Genomic DNA, 26,557 nt, shown 5'->3' with positions numbered 1-26,557 from the left:
GCATTCTAACACCAGGCTGGCGATGGCAGAATGGAAAATAAGGCTCTGCATAGACTTCATGGTCGTAATATTGACATTGAAAGTTTTGAATGAAATGAACTGAGCCTTTCAGGTGTATATATACACACTCCGTAACATGCCCCTGGCAGTAACGGAAAGCATTTGTCTTAATTAGGTAGAGACCTTAATGGAGATTCCATTGAGATGTTCTTAATTCAAAAACTTATCAAAACATGATACAATATAATAGAGGAAAATTGAAAAGTTTAAGAGAATTACGCTGGGAAAGCTAGTAAATAACATTAACGTTATGTCCTCCTTAGTCACCAGCCTGTGTGTAGACGTTCTTTTGCTTCAAGCGACGCGTTAATTGAGAGAACGGGTGATGTCAGATCATTTTTAACACGCGTGTGGCAATGATAACCACGTCAAAATGAAATATTAGCTGAAAAGCAGATGACACGGAAAGGCTGGACAGACACGCAAATGGTTTGATCAGGAAAAAGAGTGACCAACCGTTTTGAAATCAGTTTGAGATTCTCGCACAGCAAGAGCCAAGAGGTCTAATAGAAGGGAGGGTGACTTTTCAGTAGCCCAGTCTGGCTTTAAGCTTTGACGAAATAAGGCAATTTCACCAATCAACCGAGTCACAGATGTATTGGTTAAATAATTAAATTGTTTTTTTAACCATCTGATTCGACGCCAAATTAAAGTCAGCACGATTGTTTTCCTAAATGATAAATTCGCGGGATAATATGGACCTTTCAGTGTGATCTAAACGAAGGGGTTATTCAAAAAAGCGGCAAAATTGGTTGCCCTGTGTTCACTGTTTTTCGAGTTGAATGATGCCAGTGAACATGAAGCCGGTGAGGCAGAATCTTCTTCCGAAATTTCCATGTAGAATTCCTTAAAGTCGTCTATAATTTTGGAAATGTGTAACAAAGATAAAACTTGACCGGAAGACCCGAAATAATGGCGGAGTTGGAAACCATGTTCCTTGTACAAGTCAAGCGAAGCAAAGTTTTGGTGTACTTCTCTAGACAATCGCAGCTAGACCTAGTAATGTGAAACGATACACGTGCCTGCAATATTGACTAATACGGTGATTTCGGGAGCTTTATGTACTGGTCAGCGGAATTACTCTAAAAAGTTTACAGATGATGGAAGGACATCATTTTCATATCATTTGCATGATCTGCACCACCACTAAAACCCTATAGATTGCTTACGCAGTCTCCGAGTCAAAAAAGAGAATGCTAAAGTTGCTTTGGCCTCATAAAATAGTTAACTTGAGAATTCTGGGTTTAATTTAATAAGGAACTACATATTTTGTTCAGAATAACACAACTATCATCCTATCTGGCGACACTCGAGTTGCCGGCCGTGGGCGCCAAATTAGAAGCTAGCTTGGAGATACAAAATGTTTCCTAATTTTCACTTTTTACAGTCCGATATGGTTTTTGGAATTATAAATTCTTTTTCGTAAAGATTTGATGCCGTCTCCGGTAAGAAAAGGTGCCCGACTTCAATGCTTTTCCTGTTAGTAGTACATTGAATTTAGGATAGTAGAGTTTTTACCGCCTGCTTAATACTGATTGGTTAATTCAAATTTCATCCGCGCCGGCCGTATGCAAGGTTAGGGTGTTAGAATATTATTAGGGTAAGGGCACTAGGGTATTGGGGTATTAGGGTATTATGGTATTAGGATATTAGGGTATTAGGGTATTAGGGTATTAGGGTGTTAGGCTATTAGGGTATTAGGGTATTGGGGTATTAGGGTATTATGGTATTAGGGTATTAGGGTATTGGGGTATTAGGGTATTAGGGTGTTAGGCTATTAGTGCAATAGGGTATTGGGGTATTAGGGTATTATGGTATTAGGGCATTAGGGTATTGGGGTATTAGGGTGTTAGGCTATTAGGGCATTAGGGTATTGGGGTATTAGGGTATTATGGTATTAGGGTGTTAGGCTATTAGGGCATTAGGGTATTGGTGTATTAGGGTATTATGGTATTAGGGTATTAGGATATTAGGGTATTAGGGTATTGGGGTATTAGGGTGTTAGGGTGTTAGGCTATTAGGGTATTAGGGTATTGGGATTTGGGTTATTGAGCGGTTGGTTTATTGGTATATTGTGGTATTAGGGTATTGGATTATTGAGGTAATGGGGTACTAGGGTATTGGGAAATTAGTCTTAAACCCTTTTATCCCAAAACAACAATACCCCAGTACCCTAATACCCTAATAGTCTATAGCTGGTTTTCACATGACGTCACCAAAATTCGAACTACAAAACTATTGAGCTTCCTGAGATTTTACTTAAATGATGTATAAGAGCAGCTGAAAACTAATATTCATACAAATTTTCGCCCCGAATGGGTTCTTGGTTTTGTGATACACTACGCTTGAATTTCTAATCTTTTGCGTGACGCTGCATTTACATGACGGCCTAGAGAGCTGTCATGATGGTTAAAAAAGTGACTTATTTCGGATAACTTGGCTATCTGAACAGTTCATGTGTTAGAAAAAGTATTATTTTAATTTTTTAGAGTTCCTCGAGGGATAAATTCACGCTTTTGTAGCAAAACTCAGTGACAGATGTTTCTGTTGGTTTCCGGCCGCCATGTTGGTGCCCATACGCATGGGCACCAGCATGGCATCTCAATACAAATCTCTATAAATTTGGGTAAAACATTTCTCCGCATATCTCGCATAAGAAAAATTTCTGTCACCAGAATTTTTGGCGAGAGTCTTTGCATATTTACCGTCTTTCATTTCCCAGATTGTGGACTTTATCTATTGACCGGTTTTGATTCTGATTTTGATTTATTTTGAATTGCGTGACACTGAAAACCAGCAATTGTCCTAATACCCTAATACTATAACACCCTAGTACCTTAAAACCCTGACACCCTAACACCTAAATACCCTTATGCCCTAATACTCTAATATCCTTATACTATTATACCCTAATACCCTAACACCCCAATACTCCAATACCCTAATACCGTAATACCCTAATACCCTTATGCCCTAATACACTAATACCCTAATACCCTAATATCCCAATACCCTTTTAGACTAATACCCTGACAACCCAATACCCTAACACTATTATACCCTAATACTTTAAGACCCTAAGACCCTGATCCCTAGCGCGCTAATCTCCTAAGACCCTAATACGTTAATAAACTAATACCCTAATACCTTAATGCGCTAATACCCTTATACCCTAATATCCTAATACCCTAATACCCTTATACCCTGATATCCTAATACCCTAATAACCTAATACCCAAATACCCTAATACCGTAATACCTGTATACTCTAATAGCCTTATACCCCAATACCCTAATACCTCTTAAACTGCAAACTTCTCGGATGCCGACGTTTAGTGTGGTTAGTGCACAGGGAACAGAGGAGTCCTATTTGACCTTTTTTCCAGGTAAATTCGCCATACAATTGTAGCGCGAATCGATTTTTTGTTGAATCAAATGACCTCAGAATCAAACTGTACACATGCGATCGTGTTTCGATGATTAAATCTACTACCAATAGACCTAGGAAGGACATCATTTGCATATCATTTGCATAATCTGCACCACCACTACGCAATCTCCCGGTTAGAAATCTAGGCTATACTTTTCTAGGTGCGCAACTCGTAACATTAAACAAGAAAGCCAGAAAAACGTCTTTAGAAAGTAACAGAATCATGAAATTTGTCCCTTATATGTGACTGTTTTTTACAACTGTATATCAAAAGGGTTACAGGAAGGATTGACTTGATTTTGTTTCCTCTTATTTAGTAGGTTGAAGAGGACGAGTGGATGACGCTTATATGTACAAATACGTCGTTAAGCTTGTAGAACCAAAAGAGTAAGTTGTTTTATCTTTTTGATGGCAAACATTTTTTACTATTCATTATTATTATTGAAGGTTTCAACGTTTGGCGAATTTTATTTAATGTTGCTTTTGTTTGTAGCAGTTTTACTGGTTTTCCTTCTTCCGGCCTAGTGTAGCATGTTTTGGTAATTGTCCACGTTGGCATCATCTGACTTCATGGATTTTGACACATATGGCTTGAAGCAATCACGCGCTGAAATAAATGGAAAAGTTCCTCGTGAACTTCGTTCCAGCTTGAGCTTCTCTGGAGTCCTGGACTCCCCCCCAAACCATTTTCCCTGACACATCACTATGCTAATTGTTTTTCCAGGCAGTTTACTGGCGAAAGTTAGATATATATATTCAACTGTAAAAGAAAAAGAAAATCAAACAGAGTGAAAAAGAAATAGTTTTAAATGGTCATTTCACTGACAGGCATAGAAACCAGATGGCCAGTACAACTTTCAAAGGAAGTCTTAAAGACAAATTGTACAAGTGGAAACCAGGTATGGATCATTATCAATATGGAATGTTTAATTTTGAAACAACTCTTGGCTGATCAAGCAAGCATGTAGGTTTTCAGTATTAATTTATTTGATATCACACCTTGACTGAATGCATTTCATTTATATCGGTTTGTCCTTTATTGCACAAGACAGGTAGCACTGTTAAATAATATGTTGGTCAGTTGTAACATAACTGAAGGTGATAAGCGCCTTCTAATTCGTCAATAAGTATATCGGCTATCATATAGGCTAATCATATTGAGTCTATTGAGACTGCCGTCATATAAAAGCAATCTACCACACTTCCACGATTTATATGCGGTTTTAACTTCATTATATTATGCGGATCAACCGCAGAACTGCAAGCTCTTTATTAAACATACACTTAATTTTTCTTGGTTTCGTTGGATATCTATTTGCTAAATAGATGAAACGGCGTTTCAATTCAAGACATAGCAACTCTGTGAACTCTTTGTAAATGAAATATCAATCAAAATCTTTGACAACCTTTCAGAGTCATCGTAACTTTTTTTTTATTCCGTTTAACAATTCCTTTTTCCATTTACTGATTACTTCTACTTTTTCTTTCTCAGAATTCAAGTATTCAACTCGCGTTGTTTGTATTTTCTTTACCATTTCTTTCGCAATATACAAGGTAAGTGAGATCGAAAACCATGACATGCAATTTCTTGGCTGTGATGGTAACATAACATTTTGAGCTTAATAGCTAGGTAAGACCCGGGGGATGGGGAGCTGGCTTCCATATAAAAAGGACGGGAACCCCTAAGAGGTACAAGATCTTGTTTTGTGGGCGTGGCTTGAAAATTTTTCACCCCTAAAAGGTACCAATTCTAAAACTAAACATTATCTCCTGTCATATTTTTTCGGTTTAATACCCTGAAAGGTACCGTAAAAGTTCCAGCTGTGGACCTTTTGAGACTGAGACTGAACACTTCAAGAGGTACCAAAACCGCCATTTTTAACCTTTAAAAGGGGGGGGGGGGGACAGGGGGGTCAGAACCTCCCGCCTCCCGTGCCCTGCTCTCCCGCTACCCGTACCTTTATCTTCCGCCTCCCGCCCTTTTGCGTGCTGCTCCCGTTCCCTGTAAATTGGCAGTCAAAACACATCCTAGTCATTTAGCTTCGCAATTCTTAAGCATTTCCTTTGTTTTTAAATAATTTAACAAGATTATCACGGCCATATGTTTCAATTCATGAAGTTTTGACCTACTTGTTTATCTTCTTTGAGTTTCACCATTTCAGTCCATTTTCATTGGCTCTTCAGATTTGTTTCTGAAATCCGTTTTCAGTGACGACGGTTTCAAAAGTTAATTTTAAGTTGTCTCGTGTTCTGATAAAGTATACGCATTTCCAGTAACCAGTCCGGCGTTTATTGGGATCAGACAGTTAAATCATGGAAGTAGGTCGTCTCACCTTTTTGCAATTTGACAGCTTACGCGACACGTGCACTCATTCCGCTTGACATTTCGTGACTTATGACGGAATCACTGTAAATGGGTTTACTATTTCACCGGAAGTAAGCCTGTTTTTCAGCGCAAGCGCAAATTATCGTTTGCTCGTTTGCTCAGAAGTCTCAGAAGTGACTGAGAAGAAGTTAAATGCAAGTCAAATATATTTTGGGTTCTTTTTTTTGAAAGTATTCTAACGCATTGTTGAATTAAAAAAAATAGCGTTTCGTATTTCTCTCCCGCTTCCCGCCCATTCCTCTCCCGCCTCCCGTACCCCTCTCGCCCCCTATTCTCCCGGGCTCCCGCCCCCCTGTCCCCCCCCCCCCTTAAAAGGTACGACGAACACCCCCGTCCTTTTTTAAATGGGAGTTCCCCCCGGGGTTAGGAGGGCCGTATGGGAGAATATTTAGCCTAGCGTCGTGCCAATCGAAAAAATTCTTCAAGCTTGATTACCTTGTAAACGTCTAAAAATGCCTGAATTGCTCGGGCTAAATGTTGATGTGTGTGGCGCCTGACGACAGGCATTATGCTTTCGAAAGATAAAGCCGGTTTTTAAAGAAAATTGTAAAATTAAGTGAAATATACGCTCTTCTCGACTTTTCGGTTTCGGGTTGGAGACACTAATATTTTCAAGGGGAAGCATTCGGTACCTTGTACTTAGATCATCAGCTACAAAGAACTCACACCGGATGCATTTCTGTTTACTTTTAGGGGACATTTCCACGCTAAAATAACCTCACGGTTGTTATGTTGTGTTCAGATGTTCCCATTTTTCACACTTCGATAATAAATCACTCGGGGAAATCATTCTTCAATTATTTATTTGAATTTAAAAATTGACTAAATTCCCGGAGAAAGTCAGCTATGTCGAGAAGCGCGCGCTAGTTTCTGATTGGTGAACCTTCTTACGGTAATTGATGGTTGATGAAATCGGATTACATGGAAATTGGTGCGCGTAATGCGAAAAGTCTGGTTCTTGTGTTAGGCTTGCCACTCTCTTCGTCCTCGCGTTTTTTTCCTCTTCCAGCATTTCCCCGTTTACGCCTGCAACGCAGGCCGTTAACGTCGGGCAGGAAAGTGCATTTCACAGAGAGAAACGTGCTGTAGACACATATCTTTAAAATGTCTGGTATTTCAGCTGATGTCCTCGGTCAAATCCTTCTCAAAACGTTCCTCAATTATCCGCAATTTTTCTCCAGAAACTACACTCTCCGCGAGATGCTTACGACAATTCGCCACAATGGGACTATGTTGCCTTTCATTGCAAACGCAACAGGCCTAGATGAGAGAGTGCTAGAACGAACTGTTGACTGGTATTTGAAAGTAGCAAAGTATATGGAAACAAAAACAGCAACGCCAACGAGTAACAAGTAAGTGTCACGCTAGAAAAGTGCGCGTATGAGCCGGCAGCGACAGACGGGTCGTGAGCAACCAATTTGTTCACTAGATCTGAGTCCAGGATCTGAGTATTATATAAGACTGAAGTAAGAAATTATTATAATAATAGCTCGTTTGTGTTGTGCGAACCATGGACCGTCGGTGGATTGATATTATAATGAAAAGCGAAGGAAAAACGCCGTTATAAATAAAGTTTGGAAGGAGGCCAGAGGAGAAATTAACCAATCCCGGGACCAGTGAATACCACAGTGAATTAGAAAATTCGAAAAATACTGAAATTGCAGCCAGGCGTAGATTCATGATAATTTTGGGAAACATTAAAAGTCAAACATTTTCCAACGTACATGTTTCTCAACATAATCACGTACGACGTGGACTTTGATAACTATGAAATCATCCGGCAACTATCATAAAAGGCTTTTTCTGGAAGCATTTTATTCCCAAAGAGACTCGAACTCACGAAATGATCACCTAGACATTCCTGACATGTGCGCTTTGCTTTGTTAATTTTTCATCCGCTCATAATCACACAGCTGGCATATTGGAATTTGAACTTTTATATAATTCATTTTTTCCCACTTTCTATTCCCAACAGATGAAGACCGAAGTTCTTCGGTCGAAACGTCCTTTTAGTAGTGTTTTTTTACAAAACGTTTATTTCAACGTTTTGTAAGCTAGTGTCAGACCCGGTTTAGCCGTATCGTGTTGAAAATCTACCGCGCATTAATTTCCTGCCATTAAGCGAATTAATTCAAAGCTAGTCTTGCCCTATCTTGTTGAAAATCTCCCGTCCCGTTAACCTATTCCGGAAGGAATTGGTTAACCAGAAACCAGAATCTAGAAACGTTTCATTTTAATGACATTTACTTGCATGTATCGTCAAAATGTTTCCCGTCTACTCTAAAACGTAAAGCCGGCGTTACGTTATGCGCGTCAGGGAAAAAACAGACCCTTGAAGATGCATATATAATTTGCATACAGTTTAGATTATTTCTGAGATTATTCTTCAGAATGCAAATCAACGTGAAAATGTTTTTCCTTGCTCCATTAAAATGAGCTGCTGCTTAATAAAACAAGACTTTCTGGCGCAAGTTTTCCTTTAAAAGACCCTGAAATATAATGTAAATACACGATCAGCTGTGTTTTTGTATTGACGGTTGTTGCAGCGCTGTTCGCAGATATCTTTTTGAGCTCTCTTCTGTTCATCCGGTATATTACTGAAAGTCAAACGAATTTTCTTATGGAAATTAGGTAATTATTGCACAACATTATTTCTTTCAATCAGAAAACTGAACGGAGATGTTCGCTGTACATGTTTTTACCTAGGACATAATTTTCGAGTAATTTTTGCATGTGTATGTAAAGAAATATGTCTCGCGAAAGAATATTGCATTGAGCGTTTTATGTACATGTATTAAAACTGACGATTAGTCGATGCAGTACCGTACCTTAACACAACCTGTTTAAAGCTGTTTTACTGAACTCTGAATGGGTGTATTATGACTTGCCAGTTTATAGTTACTTGATCTACTAAGGCTTAGGTTGTTGACATATTCTTAACTGGGCGTTTATATTTGTACAGGGAGGGATGGTGGTGGTGGTGGCGGGAGAGGGGGGTTTCGGAAAGGAAAGTCAAAGTTTGTACGTAAGTGCGGGGCGTTTGTAGCCAAAACGTACAAAGAAACTGGAAATTTATTATTTTTTTAATGATCCTTATCAATCTGCCCCAATCTTAACTATGTATGCTCCTTTATCTATTATCCTCCGCGCTCCCCACTCCCTCCCCTCCCTCCCCCCTCCCCCCTCCCCTCCCCTCTATTCCACCAAAGATAATCCAGATAAAGTGATCAAAATCAGCTCCGTTTAGTGTTCCAATATAAAGAAAATCAAGTAGAAAATAGGAAAGAAAGTTGCCAAGCTTACTGTACAGGAAGCGTTAGTTCGCTCAACTGATGACAAATGAAACGTTTGTTTTTTTCCCTTAGAAGTGCAATCCATCTCTGCCTTCCCGATACCAGTGCTGGCTTTCTGATGTTTGCTTCGGTATTCATCGCGGTATGTGTATATTATTATTAGAATTATTTATTAATGTAGTTCCACTTGATACAGTGTTATTTGATTGCCGTTGAAAGTACTTGGTTATAAGTGCTTTAAAAAATCCGGGTCATTTTTACTGTAGAGTAGGCGCCAAGGTGCCATTATGGAATTGTCTCTAGAGGTAGAGATCATATGGATGCTGGTTGTTCCGGAACAGCGAAAACTGTCACTTGTACATAGGTGTCCTTATTACAAAGAGTTTTCAGTAAGGAGAGGTTCGCCTTTAATTGTCTTTAATGGTTTATGCGTGACTTTTTTTAATTTTTTATTTTACTGTGATCGGCTAAACAATGAAGAATCCGAGAAATTAATCCGTTTTGCTTTCCTACGCTCTTTAATTGGCTTACTTTCTAAATTTTCTACCGATCAGCTGCAAAGAAAACCAATTTGTGACCTGGTCTCGTGTGTTTCTCCATGCTTAGCTTACGATCACGTACGTCTGCTTTGATTTTTCATTGGCTCATCGTGATATTTACGTTTGTTGTAATTTGTTACTGTACAGTCGACTCCCGATAACTCTAACCTTCAAGGGAAATAGAAAAGGTTCGAGTTGAGAACAAATGACCGGAAAATAAGGAAAAAACGGTGTTTAATGTTTTTCTATTCATGCAGTGTACATTTTAATCAAATTTAATTACAGAATAGAGAAGTCAAGTGAAAATAAAACAATACATCTCTAAATTACTGAGTAAATCGGAACGTAACGTAATGTGAAAAATATAACAGAGGAAAGCAGCAGAGAGGAGTCCGGGAACTGTGAACTGTGCAGGTCTTTTAAAGAGAACAATGTCGGGCGGAGGTAAACTTTTGGGCGAGTGAAAACTGGCCTAGGCGAGTGCATTTTGAGGGTCACCCGACCAAATGGTGAGTGCTGTCAAAATCAAGTGTCCAACCCTGGAAATCAAGCGGAAATCGATTTTGGTTCGATTTGGCGAGGGTTCGAGTTATCGGGAGTCCGTACTTGCTTTGATTTTGTACTTTTCGCGCCATTATTGTTCAGTTAAATGTACCACGTGACCTAGTTTGATAATTCAGTGCGACAGGCACATGCATGGTGGATTTTCACAATCAACATTTTATTTCTCTAGCTTGTTATCATCTTGGTTCTCTCTTTTTTAACTAAACGGAAGAAAAAAGCGTTGTTGTGCGGTAAAATTTTCACAAGACCGGGATTGTGTATGTAAGTACATTATTCATTTCGGTTTTGTCGTTTTTTTTGGCTGCCCATCCAGCCCTGCACCATCTCAACTCAGTTTTGATAAAATAGTCATTTGAGACACCTTAACGATGATACCTCCCCTTATAGATGTTGCCTGAAGTCATGATTACTGGCCCTCCCCTTTCCACCGCCCCCACCCAACTAGTAGGGAGTAGGGTGAGTGGTGAGCAATCAGGGGAGGAAAATTTCGCAGAGTATAGTTGAATAACCTTGAGACACAAAAGGAAAAAAAGAACACGCAAACCAACAAAACTCACAACAGCAAAGCCGAGGGCGTTTGGCTCGTCGATTTTTTATCGCTCTATACTCCACTTGCGAAGCCGTTCGCAAGCTACATGATAACATTCAAACACTGATGTAAACACCAACTTTGAAACAACCAAGAAAGTCGGGGGGGGGGGGTATCAGGATGAAACTTATGCGCTAAATATTAACTCAGTAAGCTTTTGTGTTTTAGCCCTGTCAACTTGGTAGACAGTTACGAAAACAGGTTTGCCTTTGCGTGCGCGTTTGGTGCCACATCATCGAGATGTTTGATTGTCCTGCTGCTTGATGACTATTACGCGATTTTCCCTCCGAAAATGTACGCATGGACAAAAGATCCTGAAATTCCTAGCTATGCTAAAAGTAAGTGCGCGTTTTATTTTGTTTCAAGAGTCGTTAAAAAAGTGTTGTAACTGAGTGGAAGATTACAAGGAAAACCGAACAACTGTTAGTTTCAACACGTCACACGAAAAAGTTTTTTTGCAGAATATTTTGAGATGCTTTTTACAAAAGATGCAAAGCCAACTTTGAACAGGCAGTCTGACTCCATCTGCGCTAAGTTATTTTTATGACACAGAGTGTTTTGAATCTAGCTTTTTGCATTTTAGAGTTTTTATCACTGACGTTTTGTAACGCTTAGTGCACATAAATTTACATATTTTTATCGCTTTTCAAATTCTCATGGCCTACTTTTACTTATATATGCAAAAAATTTAATCACTTTGTTAAACTTGAAATTGATCTGAGAGAGATCGAAACGTCGTTTTTTTATCGCTAGTTTTTGTCCAGTTTCTAAATAATAATTGTATTGTATAAAGATGAAGAGGTTTGCATTAATTAGTCTATATGCTATGTTCTTTTTCCTTAGTTTGTTGGAAGATCTTGGCCATGGTGATCATTGGATTCGGGTATTATCCACTGTTTGCTTGCATGGCAACTGACTACAAGATCACTGGCCTTGTTATTGGTTTCCTTTACTCTGCAATGTGGTTAGTATGTTTCGATGTATCCACGTTGCTAATTGAACTTTAGTTGAATGAGATTTGGAATTTACTGGCCATGTGCTATCTAGTGTTCGTTCATCTACAAGTGGTTAATTGTTCCGTTATGGGGCAACTTTGTCCGACGTCTTGACATTAATAAATTGATTGATTGATTGATTGATTGATCGATTGATCGATTGATCGATTGATTGATATATTGGTTGAATTTTTGGAGTAACCTGGCCGGATGCGGGATTTGGGGGGAGGGGCGGTAAGCTTCAATGAACAACCATCAACCATCGCATCCGAGGGTGTAGAGTCAGGACTGAAGTTAAGCCCTTGTTCAGTTGACAACGAACCGTCAAAGAACGAAGAGTTATGATATAATGTATGCAATTTATTTTAACTGTAGCTAAGCAGTAGTTAAAGTGCTGAACTCGGACTGAAAGATCGGGGGGGGGGGGGGGGGGGAAATACTCCCGTAAATTCTGGATAGGTGTGCGCCGGGAAGGGTCTTAAACCCTGACTCTATTTAAGGATGAATCAAACGAAAATTGATACCCTATTTAAGGCCCAAACCCGAAAAATGACACCCTAGTTAAGGGAAAAACAAAAATCAACCAACGGCTGATCACCTACGGCACAATGCAAATCTTTATAAAATCGCTCTGCTAATACTTTTAATAGATAGTTCGGTTTTGACAAATCATTTGTTTTTCGTTTAGCTAGGCATTTTTGCACTGCAGTTTTAGCTGATACAAATTAGGTGTCCTATTTAAGGATCATACATGTATACTATCCCGCGGCACAGACCTATATAGCCCATATATGCGAGTACTTCCCCACCCCCACCCCCACCCCCCCCCCCCGCCTCCTTCCGCGGGTAAACGACCTTGGCTGCGTTCATTGTGTTGTGTTCTTGGGGAAAAACATGACAGATTGTTAACTTCCTTATTTTTTTTTAGTTTTTGTTTAATTAATTTCTGTAATTTTGTTAATGACAGTACTGTTTTCCTTTACAGGATTTGCATTGAAGCTGCTCAATTCATCCAGTGTCCATCCAACATATCATTTGTAAGAAGGACTCGAGGAAGGATACGTTTATCCGTCGACATAAATAAGGCTACCGCGTTAACTTTTTAGAAAGTGATGGTGACATTCTGGCTAAATACGAAAGTTTCCTAGAGTGTTATTAGATTTCTGTTCAACCCATTTCGGGTTCTTTTAGGGGCGTTCTCTTACGAGAAGTTTCTCTTCCTGCGATTTCAAAAAAGATGTTTTTCTCCATTTGGGGTGTCCGGATATGGAACACAGCATTGACGGTAACTCAGGGGGAAGGGAGGCGAGAGGATAGTTCGGAAGCTCTTAACTCTTTGGTTTGAAATTTGTGATCTGACGGCTATTGGTGGTTCGAAATTTTGTAGTGAGTTTTTTGGGGCAAAGGATGTTGGTAAGGACTTTGATGGGGATTATGCTGACAAGAATGGGACTTTTTTTAGTCTAGCGATTTGGCCTCATTCGTAGATTGCCGTCACTTACAAGCCTGAGTACTCTCCCCCCCGCCCCCTCCCTCCCTCAAGAAGGCAGTTACACAATTAATCTTCACTTTGTGTAGTTACTTCTTCGTAGTCCAAATGCTCTAGATAATTGCTAACGTTTTTTTTATATTGCGCTAGATATTCTCTGGAGACGAAATTGCCTCGGAGCTTCCCGTGTATATTTGCCTGGTCTTCTTATGCTTGAGGTACTTTGTGTTGCTGGTTAAAGCATTGCACGCGAGGTGTCGTCTCAGTGCTTCTCCAAAGGTTAGTTTATTCACGTGTTCCACTTCACCAAAACTTCATTACTGATGCGATGATGGGATGTTTGTGGCTGTTTCAAAACGCGTAACCTTCTCAGTAGAGTAACGTATTCACTGTAATTGTTTCTCACGCGGATAATCTAAAAAATGCACATGTGGCTGGGACTATAAAGTGTGATTGTTACCAGCCAGGATTATTCGTTATATCTGAGCTTTTTATTCACTTAAAAGTGAAAAGGTCGGTAAACGTCTTTAGAAATCAACAGGATCACGAAATTTGCACTTAAATGGATCTGTATGTTCGTTACTACTCTATAGCAAAAGGTTTACAGGAAGGCTTATGCGCTGTCCACACCACACTGGAGGAATTTGAAAACGCCGGTTTTGCGTTTTAGTGTGAATGAAAAACACTTTGAAAACGAACCTTTTCTGAACGATGACGTCACGATAATCATGATATTTCCCTGTCCGAGTTTTCCTCAAACACAAATGCAAATGACCGGTGATTGGTGCGTTTTCAAATTCCTCCGGCGTAGTGTGAACGGAACACGTTTGACGCGTCAAATTCCCCCGGTGTAGTGTGGACGAGGCCTTAACCTGATTTTGTGTCCTTTTACTTTGTAGGATGAAAAGGACGAGTGGATGACGTTTTATAAGTACAAACACGTTGTTAAGCTTCTGGAACCAGTTCCAAAAGAGTAGGTTGTTTTACTTTTGTGTTGGCAAACAAATTTTTGCTGAACTTTTAAAAACGCCTGATGACCACATATTTATTTACTGAACGGTGCTTTCGTGGGTAGCAGTTTTACCAGTTGAACTTCTTCTGGCCTAGTGTAGCATGTTTTAGTAATTTTCAACGTGACTTTTGAGTAACTATCATGTCACCGGCTTATGGATTTTGACATATATGGTTTGAAGTGATCACACGCTGAAATAAATGAAAACTTTCTGACCCCTTTCAGATAATCTTTCAATCTTTATTTTCGTTCTTGAACTTATATTTTTACAGTTAGACTGGCTCGAGGTCTTGGCGCGCCAGTCTTTCCAGGTCTAATTACAAACGTTTTATTAACAAAGAGATTACAATAGAAAATTAGGAAAAGTAAATAGAATAGAGAGGTGGGAAAAGAGCAAAAAAAAAGGAGGAGGTGATCATTAGATTAATTAGATAATATATGTACATCTATTATTATAATAATAATAAATTTCTCCTTGAACTTCCTGTGAGCTTCTGCGGAGTGCTAGAGTCTTTCCAAACGATTTTCCCTGCCACTTCACTGTGCTATGTTTTTCTAGGAAATTTACTGGAGTAAGTTAAATATATTCATCCTTAAGGACAAAGAGAACTGAGTAAAGTAAATAAGAAAAAGATCAAATGGTCATTTCTGACAGGCATAGAAACCAGGTGGCCAATACAACTCTTAAAGGAAGGATTAAAGACAAATTGTACAAGTGGAAACCAGGTATGGATCATTGTCAATATGCAATGTTTAATTTTGAAACAACTCTTGGCTGATCAAGAATGCATGTAGGTTTTCAGTATTCATTAATTGGATGCCACACCTTGACTGAATGCATTTCTCTTATATCGGTTTGTCTTTAACTGCACAGGGCATAGTAGCACTGTTAAATAATATGTTGATCAGTTGTGTAACAACTGAAGGTGAAACTCGCCTTCTAATTCGTTCCACAATAGCACTATCGACTATGTTAAGTTAATCACATTTCATTGTGGTTACATAAAAGCAATCTAGCAAACATTTCCATTGACGAAGCTCGGAACACTCAAAAGTTCAGGTGTGACCTCTTGATATTAAATATACCATTTTTCAGTGCTTTATCTAGTTTCTTCGTGTACATATTCCCTAAATGGTGAAATTTCTTTTCAATTCAGGATATAGCAACTCTGTGAACTCTTTGTTAAGTGTCACCTTGATTTTCATTAGTTTGCTTCACGTAACTTTATCAGTTCTTTTTTTTTCCTCAGAATTCAAGTATTCGACTCGCGTTGTTTGTACTTACCTTATCAGCTCTATCGCAATATATGAGGTAAGTAGGATCGAACGCCATCGAGTGGTATACTGTGGAATATCCCACGAGTCACTTGTATTTTCTCGGTATCTCTGACACACGAGCCTTTAAGGCGAGTGTGCATACCAAGGTAATACAAGTGACAAGTGGGATATTCCACAGTATGCCTCTCGAAAGCGGTGCATAACTGTTTTATACCATGCCATAAAAAATGCAATAGCCAACACAATCAATGCGACATACGCGCGGAGCGTGTAGGGAAGGTTGGCTGAAATACCGTAAAATATATACCACGGCTTTCCTGTATTCTGATTGGCTGTATTTTCTATGGCATGGTACGAAACTTGCTACGCACCATGTTAGGAGGGCTGTGCGGGAAAAATTGGGCCCAGCGTCGTGGCGTTCGAAAAACTGTTCACTTTTGCTAAGCTTGATTTCCATGGAAACTTCTGAATTGCTCGGGCTAAATGTTAATGAGGTATCGATGTATGTGGCGCCTGACGGCAATCATCATACTTTCGACAGATAAAACCAGTTGAAACAAAAATTAACTGAAATAAATTATCTTCTCAACTTTTCCGTTTCAGGGTTGACACAAAAATATTTTCTAAGGGATGCATTCAGTACATTGTACTTGGAACATGCATGCTTTCGGCGCTCACAGCAAATGCATTTCTGGTTACTTTTGTTTCAGGTTCTCATTCTATTTGTCACTTTGGGGGTATATCTTCTTAAATTTGCTAAGAGCCCTCCAGTATTCCCTCAAGTCGACTTACGTGTGCAAAAAGAAATCTTTATGATTATGGCAGGTATGTGCAACCCTGTTGCTATGTCATGTAGTGGCTACTGTAGTGACCACAGTAAAGAGAATAAGCTTAAAGAGCAACTCCTGCAACGACTGCACTGTCCATGCAGACCCGAGCAGTCCTAAGATCGGCGAGCACCCGGTAGGGATTCGACAAAAGTTTGTACGGGATAGCTCCGGCTCGAGGTCCAAACCCTACCCGTTTATTTACCATTCTCATGGACAAAAAACGGTGCCCCATCAGTATGTCTTCCATAGAAAATTGTGCCCCATTTACATACTTTAGGTAGAACCACTGTTACCTTATTCTAAACATCTGCAATGAACTTCAATTAACTAATCAACTAGTGAATTCCCAAACATTCACTTGTGTCCAGAAATGCACGCTATAAAGAAATATTTGACGAAATGTTCATGGAATTGTTGATTTGGCAATTTTTCGCCAGCCGTAACTAGATACGGTCTTAATATATTGGCGGATTTGACGAGTTTTCATGGGTTTCACGATTTGGGGAAATTTTAGTCCAATCTGTGAAAGCGAAATCAGCCTATCGAAACTGACGATTTTGGCGACTTTTTGCCAGCCATATCTATGTAAATTATCTCATCACTTACGGTCCTTACATATTAGCTCATATGAGCGGATTTGACGATTTTGACGTCTTTTTGCCTCCCGGATTATGCAAATTACCTCATCAGGGACGGTCCTAACATGTTGACAAAATTACCTAAATTTCGTCAATATATGTTTCCCTCGTTATGATTGAATGTTGCTCGGGCCCCCTGCGAAAGAGAAAGCAGTATGTATTTCCCTCGTTGTAAAAGCCTGTTACCTGAGTAAAACAGAAAGCAATGTATATATTTCCCTGGTAAAAGCGTGTTTGCCCAAGGAAACGGAAAGCAATAGGCGAAAGGCAAAGCAGTATGTATTCTCCTCGTTCTAAAAGCCTTTTACCCTACTGAGACGGAAAAATATGTAATTCCCTCGCGAGGGCAAGACACATTTTTCTCGTTCTAAAAGCGTGTTAACCGAGTGGAACAGAAAGCTATGTATAATTCACTTGTTGTAAAGCGTGTTATTTGACAAAATTTCCACAGTTTCCCAAATTTTGTCAAATCTGTTAACCGAGTGGAACAGAAAGCTATGTATAATTCACTTGTTGTAAAGCCTGTTATTTTGACCAAATTTTGTCACATCTGTCGATCTTGTCAACTTAATTTCGTCAAATGTGCCATTTTCGTCGCTGCATGCATTTCTGGATATATCTCACATTTGTATATTTACGTTAGAGACACTGATTCAAGTCTCTTGTTTTCTCAATGCATGCAGTGTCGGTCTTTGTTGCTGTTGGACTCTCTGCAATTTACAGTGTAATCTTGATGGCAAATATGTTGTCATGGTATAGGTAAAATAACTTTTATTTCTTCAAGTGGGATATAGATATTAGGAAATGGAATTACAGCAAGCGACAACAATATTAAAAATTACTGTTACTTTGCGATGGCCACTTCATAGAGATGAATTAAGGTGACATTTCCACCATACAACATTGACTATGAAGGAAGCTTATTACAAAACAGAATGTTATGAAATACAGTGATACATGCATGAGTGCGAGGTGATGGGTTTGACTCCTGCTCAAGACGGGATTTTTCCAAGCTTTATTTTCGCAACTGTTTAATTCCTCTTGTAACAACACAATCACAGTAATTTATTAAACGATTAGAAAGTACGTTGTTGTAGATTGTATTTCATAAAACAGTGAAAAAAGATAAAACAACATACTCGTAAATTCCCATGTAGTGAAATCAATTCATCTTTAAAATTTTCCTTAGGGTTTTCCACAGGTCATAAGTCTTGATTTATTTTAATGGAACACTTTCAATTTCTTCAGGAAACACTTGCTACGCCTTCAGCGCGGTGAAAAGAAATTTTTACCGCCGGAGACCTTCAACAGGAACCCCTCCGCTATTACGGTAAGGCTTCATTTCAGTAAGAGCGTTAGCGCTTGTATGTTACATGTACAAGTGTTACTTTCCACTGGCTGAGTGAAATGAAATCTGTTAAAACGAAGAAAAAAACGAAGAAAAACTTCCATCATTGTGGGGATGCTCTTTCTTATACATGTATTAAAACCAAGGAGTTTCGGCACGCGCTAGGTTTTAATACATCCTGGAACTTAATATCAGCATGAATAAGAGACAGATAACCCAGTTCAAACAGCAAAAACCGAATGAACGGCCCAGAAATGAACAGTCAAACGTGCACAAAGCAAACGAATACCCAAACACAACCCAATCAAACAAACAGACGGCCGAAAAACCGGACGGGCGCCTGCATGCAACGACACCCGCCGCTGGGAGTTACAATTTCATATTATGCCATCTGAGTACTTGTTCTTGTGGTTGTTTTAATTCCAGATTGCAACTCTAAGATACTCAGGTTACCAGGTCGCCTATCTCTGCTGGGGTGAGTTTTTGCTTCTTATAAGAAATATGAATTTTAATACCGCGCCATAGAAAATACAGCCAATCAGAATACAGGAAAGCTGTTTTATACTTGACAGTATTAAATTCAACCTTCCCATCGTGCACTGCGCGTAGGTCGCATTGAATATTTTGGCCACTGTATGTTCTGTGGCATTGTCTATAAAAGTTATGCAACGCTTTCTCGTGGTACACCATGGAATATCTCACATAATAATTCTAAGTGTGCCTTGGGTTGCCTTATCGACTGGCATAATATATAGATTTAGGCCAGCCTAAAAGCGTAGCTCCTGGGCCGAGTTGTTCAGAACCCAATTAAGCTAACCCATGAAAAGGTAGAATTTTGATATCATGTAACTTTGCGGTGAGGTTTTCTGTATATTGTTTGGCCTTCTGTTTTGAGCTTTAATAATCACCATATACACAAAACAAAGCAGCAAAACAACATTTGTATAGAAGAAAAAGTTATCATTTGGTTAACTTCTAATCCTGGGTTAGCCTTAACCAGCTTCCAAACAATCCTGCCCTGTTTTCAACAAGTTAACCTGACATGCGCCCGCGATCTAATCGAACACCAGAACTTCAGCGGTCAGCGGTCAACTTCAAAAAGAACAGGTGACCTCAATGAGCTTTCAACTTGAGCCTGCGATATGGTCACGTGATAATGGTCAGCAGATACCTTGTTTTGACAGGTGTCAATTGATCATAACATGGATGTCCAATATCAAAGAAGTACAAACCAAGGCTGCATGTCTCTGTCTTCCTATAGATCGTTTTCACGTGACGTCATCACTTTCTAAAATCCAAAACGAAAGAGCCACCAAAGTTTTTGTCCTCATCAGGCACAAGAGGCGGTTTATTTATATCTGTTTACAATTTTACAGCTCAATAGCGTGCTTCGTTTGGAATCCAGAGCATTTTGAATTTCAGGGTTATGGAGGTGCGTGACACAAGGCTATGACGAGTTTGTCGAAAAATATATACTTATCCCATGATTTTGAGCCTTTTTAGAAGTTAAAGCATTAGGAAAAGTGCTTATGTAAATGCTTGTTTGATCAGTACTGATAATCAGTCGTCTAGATAGCCAAAGTAAGTTCCAGATGTTTACACTATTTTCCGGCCGCCATATTGGCGTACCACGGAGGTACACCAACATGGCGTTTTCATACTGGGCTCTGTAAATATCGGCGAAACATTACGACGAATATCTGAAGTTTGGGAAAACGCACAGGCCTAAAACTTGGAGAAGTGGCTTATTTAGTTGTCTTCCATAACATCATAATTTCATAGCTTTTTCCACTGGATGGTTTTCGATTTATTTTTTTATTGCGTGACAGTGAAAACGATCTATTTTTTGGAGTATAGCCGCCATGTTGCGCGACTCCGTCGTCGTCGCCGTCGTGCGTACGCGCCCATCAGCAATACCGCTAGCCATGATAACCATGAGGAAATTAACTCATGGGTTTCCTTTTCTTTCTTATATGAGTATGGGGCTCCGCTTGGCGGCCCTTCGGGCCGCCGGAGCTCTGCTATTATTTTTGTAACTGTAGTGTACTGCATTGCTCTTTTCTTTTAGGTGTGACAATCACCATTGTGTTTTTAACTGTAATTGGTTTCGTGGTTGGACACCAGATCATTTTGCCAATGGTGGAGGGCGGTTTTGATTCCTTTGTTTTGTTGACGATCAGAGATCTCTGGTAAGACTGTCAAAGTGCTATATTACTGTTTGGTGTTCACGATGGTCGAGGACTACTATTAGTTTATTATTTTGAGTTTTCCTCGGATTGGTAGATACGTCCGTCTCTATATACTTCGCAGAAAATGTCCCAATGTATCGTGATATATCTCCTTTACTCAATTTGGCCAAAGTTTATCCAAGTTGACCTGTTCATACAAAGAAGAGGACCGGCTCTGTGAGTTTGCATGTTTTCGGTTATTCATACTCGCCATATTGTAGATTATTTTACCGGGGGTGGGGGAAGGGGGTGTTTAAGTGCTATTGAAATCAAAACGTATAGCAATGTTGTGCATTGGCAACTACAGATGGTGCAAATGTTTGTCGTTGTGTTCTTGTCTCATTTAACGTTATCGTGTTTTTGTTTCAGGCCCGCTCTTGTAATGTCCGTGGCGTTCTTTTGGATCCAGTTATTGTTGGCTAAATACGTGTTTTTAGCTGACAAGGATACTACACTGGCCTTGGATAACAGGTATTCGAAACTTTCCGGAGCACCATAAGTGTCATTTTAGTATAATTTTAAAGACTGTTTAGTTTTCTTTTCGTCTTGTTATAACGTAGGGACAATTGATAGTTTAAGATAGGCACCTATTTACAAGGAAAGGGGTCGATCTTAACACTGGGATCATCCTTCAGGCAGAAATGTGGTGACGGTTTGAGTTCGGAGCCATTGCCTAATGGACAAAACCAAGATGGCGGATGACAACAACAAAGACGAAGTTCACGGATTTAATTTTACTCCTCTGACAAAATTGATAATTTTCTTCCACTTTATTAATCCCTGCATGTATGGCGCGTTTTCAGGGTCAAAATTAAAAACTAACTTTTCCACCTTTCCTTACCTGCTAAGTAAAATGTCTGTCATTTCCTGTCTTTGAAATTAGACAGTACGCATCTCTTTTGACCTCCGAAACAATACATTCCACGTTTCCTGAATACTAAAATCATAACATCCGGCATATTTTGACCTTTGAACAAAATTCTCCGCGTTTCCTGACTTCTCTCGAATTTTAAGTCCGGCATGTTCTGACTTTCAATGTAATTAGTTACCAAATACCGTACTACTTAGTTTAAACATCTCAACTAAACATCCCATGCCGGCACCTGACAAGCAATTTAGTTCATAATGAAATCTCGCTGCTGAGCCGACATTCTGATTTGCAAAATTTGCAGATGCGCGTTTTCTGACTTCTCGATTCTACCAGGCGTCTTTTCCGCGTAGGCGTGGATCCAACAATAATACACATAACATGTGATCAGGGTTTTCAAATTGAAATAAAGTAGCAGGAGGAAATCACAAAGTAGGCGGCACACTCTAGGTTCATGATGTAGAGGAGAGCCGGAATGGCTTACCTCCTCCTGCACGGGGGGAGGGGTGGGGGAGGGCAATGGGATGAAGACCGTGGAAAATTTGAAAATCTATTTGTCTTGAGAAGCATTTTGATGACTGAAAAGTGATTTTGTGGGAGGCTACTGTACACTTTATTTTAATAAGGGCTTATTAAAAATTCCTTGAGGGGAGTCCATATTCTACCACTGCTTGTTGGAAAAGGCCAAGAACAGTAGCTGCGGTATTCTTTGTTCCAGCCCTAAGATATACAGGAAATCTTGTGTACCCATCAACTCCACCATGCACTACAATCTTCCATCTGAAACTTAAAAATACATGAGTCCATACTTTGCTGTCCTTTCATGGATTTTGTCCTCACTACCAACAACTAGTCTCCTTCGTAGCCGTTTTTTGGGTGTCACGCAACGCTTCTTTGGAGAGAGCGTTGTGTGACATCCCCCCACCCCCGCCCCCCAAAAAAAACCGGCTGGGAAGGAGACTAACCAACAACCACCTGTACATGTATTAGAAACTAGGCGCAATAAATCTGAATAAATTTTATTTATAATCAGTTACGAATAAGGTTCACCTGATCAATTTATGATTCCCGTCCATGTGCCATGTGCCACAGTACACAGCTCTTGGTGTAAGGAATAGCCATCTCACTGCAAGTCCCTCCGGATCCGTTCTTTGCATGCATTCTCGGGCTCTCAGCTGGGGCACATTTATATTGCGCAACACTAGCTGCGATTAAACCCTCCGATATCCCGCATCTGGAAAATCCCTATGAAAGGATCTTACCATGTTATCAAGGTCATCATCACTAATGGTTGTGGTCCTGTCGGTAATGGAGATATTGTACTCCCGCATACGTCTTTTTATGGTACTCTCACTCACACCAAGGGCTCTGGACATGTCGGGTAAGTTGATTTCATAATCGGCAAGATATTGCAGCTGCTCCCGTGGAATCTCGAACCTAGGACGCCCAACCGTTCTAGGCTGGTTTGCTACTGCTGGGGAGGAATGATACCAATTCCGCTCTACCTCCGACAACATTCGCGTCACAGTGGCGAGTGATGGTCGAACTGTATCAAACACCTGCATGTTGTCAGCAAGTCGAACCAAATGGCGAGAAATTTGTTCCAATCGGAACAGAACATAATCAGCCACATCTTCACTAACTGTGTCCTGTTGAAGTCTCCTTGCAAGGTCGAATAATGTATGGCGAAGACTACTCAAGAATTGCTCTTGTGCAGTCGACTCCATTAATAAATCCCCGGGAAAACCCCCGGCCCCCTTCGGTCCTGGCACTAGGTTTGCATCAGGGGATCCAGGCTTGCGCGGAAAAGACGCCTGGTAGAATCGAGAAGGCAGAAAACGCGCATTTACAAATTTTGCAAATCAGAATGTCGGCTCAGCAGCGAGATTTCATTATGAACTAAATTGCTTGTCAGGTGTCAGTATGGGATGTTACGTTGAGATATTTAAACTAAATATTACGACATTTGGTAACTAATTACATTGAAAGTCAGAACATGCCGGACTTAAAATTCGAGAGAAGTCAGGAAACGCGGAGAATTTTGTTCAAAGGTCAAAATATGCCGGATGTTATGATTTTAGTACTCAGGAAACGCGGAATGTATTGTTTCCGAGGTCAAAAGAGATGCGTACTGTCTAATTTCAAAGACAGAAAATGACAGACATTTTACTTAGCAGGTAAGGAAAGGTGGAAAAGTTAGTTTTTAATTTTGACCCTGAAAACGCGTCATATGCATACCGTGTATCATACGTTTGTATATTAACTCGAAGCAAGGAAAATGTGACCCCAGAATGATCCTATCTATGTTTCCTGTGGACAGTTCCTTAAACGCTTGAATCGTCACTTACTACTTTTTAGTCGTTTCTTGTTGTTGATGTTTGGTTTTCTTTTAATTTTTTTTTTGTACCATTTGTTTTTATTTGTTCACAGGCGTCTGTTCCATGTCTTCACGTTTTTTCTGTTTTTCTTCAACATCTTCCTTGGTCTGTTTTCTTGTCTGAAACGTATTTTGATTGGTGCTATTCTTGGCGTGATGTTCCTTGGACGGACACAGAAAAGTGTCTTATCACGTGACTTCGAGTTGAAGGATCCAGGTTTGTGTCGAACGTTTTAATTTCCTCGAAAAATATAAAATGATTCCCCGTCATTGTCAATTGACACTGTGTTGATTGTAGTCTTTAAATAATAATCAACGTGTATAATCATAAAGTTTTCACCTCTCTTACAGTGACTCTGCCCATTATGCTGTAGTACCTATCAAATTTATATTATCCTCTGGCAACGATTATTTTATCTTGTCTTGTTTGTCTTGGGGCGGGGGAGGGGGTGAGTTAGTGAGGTCGTTTGGCACAACTCTCGTAGCAGATAAACTGAGTCTAACTGATAACTGGATAATTATAGGACATCTCAAAATTCTAATAATTTCTTTCACCTAAAGGATCGGGAAATTATAAAAGTTTGGACAAAACCCGCGTGAAATTGTTTCCTAATTTCACTCGTCACCATTTGATAACCCATACTAATGAATTCTAAATTGTATTCCTCACAAACCGTATATGGAACAGTTTGTACACTTTTTAAAAACGAGTGGAGCTGTCTTCATTTAAAACCGGCCTCAAAACAGTGGATGCTCACAGAAAGGAGAATCGCGTGAATATTTTGCACCTCGGCCGCTTTAATTGTGAAAGCTGTTACTGTCATTATATTTACAATCAGTATCGCAGTGCAAGTTTGCATTTTCTTGTCAGGTTTTAACGCGTACGTGGGATATCTGCTTTTGGAGCACACTCACTCCAATCCAGTACTGGTAACATTTTGTCAGCTGCTGATCAAGACAATTAATGACAGACAAGCTTCTGTGGATCTTGTCCAGAATGAGCCGTGTTCAAGTAAGTTTACATGTACTGTGTGTTCACTAATAGGTTCTTTGATAGTCATCAATAGTTGTTCATCATTTATTAGTATCACAACAGATCAGAGAAAGTTTCATTTTGTAATGGGTGAAATGTTATCGCGGTAATCTGAAATATCTCATTGTTCAAAATAAAATGGTCATCGTTGTCATCATTCCCCAGCAAGCCCGCACTAGGATCACCCGCTCAGCACCCTTTCTGTTTGGTATTACATTTTCTTTGGTTGTGGAGAAGGGCAAAACTTATGTTGCTGCGAGCAGCGTTCTTACTCAAAAAGTTGGCATCTGAACGAGGCAGTTGTAATTTTTTTATCAGAGTGTTGTAGGCGGGAGTCAATAGATTCTGGTGCAAGGAATATACCAAAATGTCATGGTCACGTGCCTTGTTCCTCTGAGATCTGTTACTTCTTTATTTTCATTTTATTTGAATCGCTGGGAGAACACTCCCCTGTGGCTTGTGCTTCTGAAGGCCTTCTCTGGGGCGAAGTGAATATGCTATGATCTTTGTAACGGAATACAGGAAGACGTTGTGCTTTTATTCCTTCGTTAATTATTAGTCCGCAACAGGGCTCTGAAAAAGTGCCATCGGCTTTCCGGGACAAGTATAATTTCCTACCATTAGCACTGAAGTGTATAGCTGTACTTTGTAGCTGCGAAGTTGTTGTCATTTCCAGGCGACGTTTATCATGATTTGTGCAACTTACATTTACACTTAGTCCGACTTGTAAAACAATTTTTTACATTGTAATTTTTACTTTAGCTGCCCTTGTTCATTTGTATCCTGGTCTGAACTCTTTTGTTACTGCAAGGCATTCCTCCTCTGCTTCTGATGTTCGTTTCTTTCACAAAATGCCCTTTTCGGTGACCATAAACTTAATTGGATTCAATCAAATTTTGATAAGAAAAAACCTTTTCGTTTTCAGGTCACCAAGTTAGCATTGAGTTTGATAACAGTTTCAGAAGGAACAAATACCGACGAGTGCGTAATCGATGGCACTTGCTTCTTACTCTACATAACAACCCATCACTTCAGGAGCACCGGCGGCCAGACTTGTTCGTTCAAAAGTCACCATTTGCAGCGTTTCAAGTTATGATACAAAAAGGCTTAGTTCAGTATAACCAACGCGAGGGTGAAAATGATGACAAATCTGGGGTTGAAGACGCCAAATTGTGATTACAGAGCAAGCCACAGTTCAAGTTACGGTCTACAGGTGTCTGCGCGGACGCGAAACGGTGCTTTGATAGTTCACAGACAATACAGACACCATTTAAGGCCTTGTGGTACATTGTATTTTAGATGAACGTTATTTGAAATAAATTGTTATGTCCTTGTTATAAGACCGTTGGTAATGTGTTAAGGTGACTCGATATGTTAAAAAGAAGCTAGCACTCGAGTCTATTTCATAAATTACAGTAAATACCTACATGTAGTGGCATTTATTTGCTCCACAAAAGTCGTCCGTAGACTGTTAGATTGTTACGAAACCAAGTGACCGGGATGCCGGAAAAAAGGAAGAAATAAAATAGCAGAGGAAAGTCATTTCTCGTGATTTTTCGGCTCACTTTCTTGGCCTCTTAATAGGATTTCGGGCGAAGCC

The 26,557-nt window shown here is 39.7% G+C and overlaps 1 protein-coding gene and 1 pseudogene across 1 annotated transcript; one reads left to right on the top strand and one right to left on the bottom strand.

Annotated features, from left to right (window-relative positions):
* Positions 1–6,812: 6,812 nt before the first annotated feature.
* LOC110053731 (stimulated by retinoic acid gene 6 protein-like) lies at positions 6,813–26,499 on the top strand. Its single transcript, XM_089295084.1, has 19 exons — positions 6,813–7,228; positions 9,242–9,311; positions 10,442–10,533; positions 11,030–11,199; positions 11,705–11,825; positions 12,842–12,893; positions 13,496–13,624; positions 14,245–14,318; positions 15,013–15,083; positions 15,608–15,669; positions 16,346–16,460; positions 17,787–17,862; positions 18,352–18,433; positions 18,878–18,926; positions 20,520–20,640; positions 21,049–21,150; positions 23,978–24,141; positions 24,796–24,936; positions 25,883–26,499. Exons 1-19 carry the CDS (start codon positions 6,981–6,983, stop codon positions 26,131–26,133), a joined length of 2,190 nt encoding a protein of 729 aa, XP_089151210.1. The 5' UTR covers positions 6,813–6,980; the 3' UTR covers positions 26,134–26,499.
* LOC149108500 (uncharacterized) lies at positions 22,594–23,647 on the bottom strand (annotated as a pseudogene).
* Positions 26,500–26,557: the final 58 nt, after the last annotated feature.

The sequence above is a fragment of the Orbicella faveolata genome, unplaced genomic scaffold (assembly GCF_042242905.1).
Source record: "Orbicella faveolata isolate gen_17 unplaced genomic scaffold, um_ofav_v1 contig_26, whole genome shotgun sequence".
Taxonomy (NCBI): Eukaryota; Metazoa; Cnidaria; class Anthozoa; order Scleractinia; family Merulinidae; genus Orbicella; species Orbicella faveolata.
Note: the sequence above shows the minus strand (reverse complement) of the source record. Positions and strands in the feature narration are given on the sequence as shown.

Bases quoted from the DNA above. Each gene is read 5' to 3' on its own strand.
- LOC110053731 (XM_089295084.1), top strand. From the start codon at position 6,981: ATGTCTGGTATTTCAGCTGATGTCCTCGGTCAAATCCTTCTCAAAACG. The intron at 9,312-10,441 runs GTATGTGTATAT...TTATTTCTCTAG, and splicing joins TTGCTTCGGTATTCATCGCG to CTTGTTATCATCTTGGTTCT. The intron at 24,142-24,795 runs GTTTGTGTCGAA...TTTTCTTGTCAG, and splicing joins CTTCGAGTTGAAGGATCCAG to GTTTTAACGCGTACGTGGGA.